General features: G+C 34.9%; 1 protein-coding gene across 1 annotated transcript in view; it reads left to right on the plus strand.

Annotated features, from left to right (window-relative positions):
- LOC107729003 (dihydropyrimidinase-related protein 5) overlaps nucleotides 1-5,514 on the plus strand; it is a 19,033-nt gene that overhangs the window by 7,582 nt on the left and 5,937 nt on the right. The window contains exons 7-11 of the mRNA XM_016539354.1: nucleotides 6-81; nucleotides 1,243-1,399; nucleotides 2,518-2,659; nucleotides 3,448-3,590; nucleotides 4,795-5,002. Coding sequence (XP_016394840.1) covers nucleotides 6-81; nucleotides 1,243-1,399; nucleotides 2,518-2,659; nucleotides 3,448-3,590; nucleotides 4,795-5,002 — 726 coding nt within the window. The remainder of the gene's footprint in view (nucleotides 1-5; nucleotides 82-1,242; nucleotides 1,400-2,517; nucleotides 2,660-3,447; nucleotides 3,591-4,794; nucleotides 5,003-5,514) is intronic.

Here is a 5,514-nt window from a genome sequence, read left to right on the forward strand (position 1 = left end):
TGCAGGCTCACTGTCCAGTGTACTTGGTGAATGTCTCCAGTGTGTCTGCTGCTGATGTCATCGCTGCCGCTGGGATGCAGGGTGAGTTTCTGAGGAGATTTAAGTGTGTATGTGTGCATTATATACACACATTAATATTTCACTCAAAAGCTGTTGCAAAGTATGCAGTACCCTTGTGAAAAAGAAGCACACTTTAGCTAATGTTTGAGTGTGCTTTATTTATTTTTCATATCGCAGCCTTTTATTTCATTATTATTATATCGGAGTGTCTATTGACACTAACTCCGCCCACCAACATGTGATTGGGATAGTCAGCACTATAAAATAATTAATGACCTAACAACAGTTCCAGTGGCATAGATGGTTAGGCATGTGCTTTTTGACGTGATCAACCCGGGTTCGAATCCACATTTCCACAAACTTTTTTTTTCTCCCTTTTCAAATCAAATTTCAAATCATTTCAATATCACATGAGAATGGCAATTATGTTCAATAAAAATGAAGGAAATAATCGAAAAGTTCAAAATAAAGTATCCGGTAGGGTTAGGGAGGGCTTTATCGTCCCAATAAGGTGGCATCCATCACATTTCCCCAAACTTTTTTTTTCTCCCTTTTTCAAATCAAATTTCAAATCATTTCAATATCACATGAGAATGGCAATTATGTTCAATAAAAATGAAGGAAATAATCGAAAAGTTCAAAATAAAGTATCCGGTAGGGTTAGGGAGGGCTTTATCGTCCCAATAAGGTGGCATCCATTTAATAATTTGAATTAAAATTATAATTTACATTCAATACATTATTATTATTGCGTTCCATTTTATAATGTACTACAATACCGAGGTGCAGATAATTTGCAATAAGTACTATAAATAGCAGAAAAACCTGCTATTTTACCATAGTGTACCATAGTGTAAATAGAATCCATTGCTATTTGCACTTAGTGTAAATAGCATCTGTCACTAAGAAAATATGCTATTTTGCCCAGTGCAAATAGCCGCTGCCTTATTATATTGTCTGTAAATATAATCTTTTAAAAATTTAATTTTAAGATTTGAAGTGCAATTCCAGTACACTTAAGCAGACTTCTTTTTCCCAAAAGTACTGTATGTAGGGTTGTATAGAAAACTCTGATTCATAATCTCCAAAGAGAAACTGAATTTTAGCAGTAACGTGGTCCATGAGTATAAATGCTGGTAGAGGATGTAAAAAGCTGTGATGGTGTTTAATCGTGTGCTTCAGGCAAGGTGGTTCACGCCGAGACCACACTGGCTCATTCGGCGCTGAGCGGCATGCATTACTATCATCAGGACTGGGCTCATGCCGCCGCCCACGTCATAGCTCCGCCCCTCCGGCTCGACCCCAGCACCCCCGACTGCCTGATGGGCCTGCTGGGCAAGTACGCACCCGCCAATCATCTCACAGCTCCGCCCACCTCCAGAACCTCGCCCATTAACTGCGTCCCAAATGACACACTATACACTTATACACTATGTACTCAACCATGTAGTGTATGAATTTCATAAGGTTATTTTCAGTGTTGGGGAAAGTTACTTTTAAAAGTAATGCATTACAATATTGCGTTACTCCCTAAAAAAGTAACTAATTACGTTAGTTACTTTTTATGGAAAGTAGTGTGTTAGTTACTTTTGAGTTACTTTTTAAATCTGGGCAGCGTTTTGCTTGCTTGTTTTTAATATAAAAAAGTTATTTTACAAATGTAAAAGCCCTTTCACAACAAAAGTGAAATGAATCCGCCTCAGGCTGAAGTTAATGTAAATTCTCGTCTGTACAGTAGAGGGCGCAGCTCAAACTAATCTCATGAAGAATATGACGCAGGAGAAGAAAGTTCAACACTATTCTGCAATAACACAAATTAAACACAAATGTGTCAATTTGGCTTATTAATATTTTGAGGAACACTGAATGTGTTTGTGTGCAGTGAGATGAGTAAACACATGTTCATATTTAGTCTAGAACTACAGTAAGATCATGTTCACACACAACGCTCTGCACTTACTCCTGATTTCTGTCACCATGGCAACACCAGAGCTGTCACTCAACACATGGAAACAAAGTAACTGCTGTTACTTATTTGAAAAAGTAACTCAGATATTTCCTTCTAAATTAAAAAGCAATGCGTTACTTTACTAGTTACTTACAAAAGTAATCTGATTACGTAGCTTGCGTTACTTGTAATGCATTACCCCCAACACTGGTTATTTTGTCATTAATAATCAGAGTCTGATAGCCCCTCCCCCTCCGCTTAAGTTGAGTGCATAAAGTGTTCAACATTCCACACTTCATTTTCTCGGTTATTTAAGTGCATAGTTATGCATAGCATAAATTTTCAGTGTGAACATACCACTCGCACTATTTATACTATAAAACATCATAGAATAGTGCATAAGTACGCGATTTGGGACGCACCTATTAATTCATCCGTGATATCAGAACCTGTTTCTGACATTAGTGTGTGTGTGTGTGTGTGTGATGATGCGTTTCCTGTGCACGCAGTGACATCATCAACGTGGTGGCGTCGGATCACCGCGCGTTCAACACCAAGCAGAAGGCCATGGGGAAGGAAGACTTCACCAAGATCCCTCACGGAGCGGCCGGCGTGGAGGACCGCATGAGCGTCATCTGGGAGAGAGGAGTGGTGCGACAACAACCAATAATTCATTAATGACGTACCCATTAATTCAGCTAATTAATCTCAAATTAATCGCACATCCATTTGGGCTGAGAAAGATTGTTTAAAGTTATAACTGTGTTAGATGAGAAAAACATTCTTTAGACATTGGCAAAAGTAGCTTTAGAAAGAAATATTTTGATTCAACATTGCATAAATATTAACAATAAATGGATATTAATGTGTTCTTTTTAAAATTAATATTGAGAATGATTCATTTAGTTAAAAAGCAAGTGATTGTCTTTACGAATGAGTCATTGAATCATTGACTTGCTCAATTCATTCATAACCACAGATTCATTCAGTAACATGGATATTTATCTTTTTGAGTTCTTTTTTAAATGAATATTGAGATATGAAATAATTTTTTTAAAACGTGAAATGAAACTCTAGATATCTAGATCTTTTGTTGATTTTGATTGCTTCCATTATCCTCATTTGAAAGTCGCTTTGGATAAAAGTGTCTGCTAAATGACTAAATGTAAATATGAAACTAAAACTGGTGACGGCAAGTCACTGGCTTAATGAGTGAGTCACTGAACCATTCATTCAAACGGCTGATTCATTCAGAAATTAAGCTATTTTACTGTCTTTATAAATGAGTCATTGAATCATTGACTCACTCGATTCATTTAAAAATTTAGATTCATTCAGAAACAAAGCAGGGGACTCTTTATGAATGAGTCATTGAATCATTGACTCACTCGATTCATTCAAACCTGCAGATTCATTCAGTAATGTTTTCTGTCCTTCAGGTCGCTGGTAAGATGGATGAGAATCGCTTTGTGGCCGTGACAAGCTCGAATGCGGCTAAGATCTATAATCTGTACCCGCGGAAGGGCCGCATTGTCCCGGGAGCGGACGCTGATGTGGTGGTGTGGGACCCGGACGCCAGCCGGTACTGGACGCTTTACTGGATTTACTTTGGGAGATAAAGCTTTTCTTCCTCTGGACTGAGAAAAATCTGGTGTAGGATTTACTTTGAAACAATTTTTACTCGAAAATTGCTAGCAAATTTTGCAAATAATTATGAATTATAAAATTTTGAAGTAGAAAGACTGAAATGGTATTTTCTCCAATAATCCAATAATTTTGTTTTATTGATAACTTAAAAAAAAATATATATATATATATATATTACAGTATAGTGCATACTGAGATATTTATACATTGAAACATTATTATTTATAATATATTTTTTTAATCTATTAATTTTAGCAGTTCTATGAGAAAATGAGAAAAATAGAGATCTGCCACAGAAACACTATAAAATGAATTAAAAAAAATGTACAAATATTTTTTTTTATTTTATCATATTAATATGTTAAAAATATAGCATTCAATAGTTTGAGTTCAGTAAGTTTTTTTTATGTTTTAAAAAGAAGTCTCTTCTGCTCACCAAGGCTGCATTTATTTGAGCATAAAATATTGTTACAGTGTAAAACAGCTGTTTTCTATGTGAATATCTGTTAAACTGTAATTTATTTCTGTGATGCGCAGCTGTATTTTCAGCATCATTACTCCAGTCTTCAGTGTCACACGATCTTCAGAAATCATTCTAATATGCTGATTTGCTGCTCGAGAAACATTTCTGATTATTATCAATGTTGAAAACAGTTCAGTATTTTTGTGGAAACCGTGATACATTTTATTTTTGAGAATTCACAGATGAATAGAAAGTTCAAAAGAACAGCATTTATTAGAAATAGAAATCTTTTGTAACATTATAAATGTCTTAAATGTCACTTTTCATCAATTTAATGCATCCTTAATGAAAAAAAGTATTAATTTCTTTAAAAAAAAATCATACTGACTGACCCCAAACTTTTGAATGGGATTATATATTTAATAAATAAAGACAAGTTGATAAAAATTTTTATTTTTTTATTTTCTGTTTTCAATTTAATTTTAGTTAAAGTTAAAATTTTGTGGGTTTTGTCGTTATTTTTGTTTATTAATTTTTTTATGTGTATATAGTTTTTATTACATTTTTTTAATGTATTTTTATTAAGTTTTTTATATTTGATTTTATTTCAAGCAAAGAGAAGGTTCAGTTGACTGTAATAACCGTGACTCTCACTCGTATCTGTCTGTCGCTGCAGGACGATCTCGGCGAGCACTCAGGTTCAGGGCGGAGACTTTAACCTGTACGAGGGCCAGCGCTGTCGCGGCGTCCCGCTGGTGACCATCAGCCGTGGTCGTCTGGTGTGTGAGAGCGGCGTGTTCACCTGCGCTCAGGGCTCCGGGAGGTTCTACCCCATGCGATCCTTCCCGGATTTCCTCTACAAGAAGATGGTCCAGAGAGAGAAGGTGCCGCTGTTTGTATATGAATCTCTTTCACAGTGTCATGAATCAGTGTTGGGGTAACGCATTACAAGTAACGCTATTTACGTAATCAGATTACTTTTTAAGTAACAAGTAACGTAAAGCATTAAAAATGTAACACATTACAACTAATTCAACTAATTCTATCAGATTACTTTTTTCAAGTAACTAGTAAAGTAACGCGTTACGTAATCATATTACTTTTATTACTTTTTAGTAACGTAAAGCATTAAAAATGTAACACATTACAACTAATTCTAATTACGTAATCAGATTACTTTTTTCAAGTAACTAGTAAAGTAACGCGTTACGTAATCATATTACTTTTTTAAGTAACAAGTAACGTAAAGCATTAAAAATGTAACACATTACAACTAATTCTAGTTACGTAATCAGATTACTTTTTTCAAGTAGCTAGTAAAGCAACGCTAGTTACGTAATCATTACTTTTTTAAGTAACAAGTAATGTAAAGCATTAAAAATGTAACACATTACAA

Source organism: Sinocyclocheilus rhinocerous, unplaced genomic scaffold (genome assembly GCF_001515625.1).
Source record: "Sinocyclocheilus rhinocerous isolate Xijiao unplaced genomic scaffold, SAMN03320098_v1.1 scaffold2682, whole genome shotgun sequence".
NCBI classification, from domain to species: Eukaryota; Metazoa; Chordata; class Actinopteri; order Cypriniformes; family Cyprinidae; genus Sinocyclocheilus; species Sinocyclocheilus rhinocerous.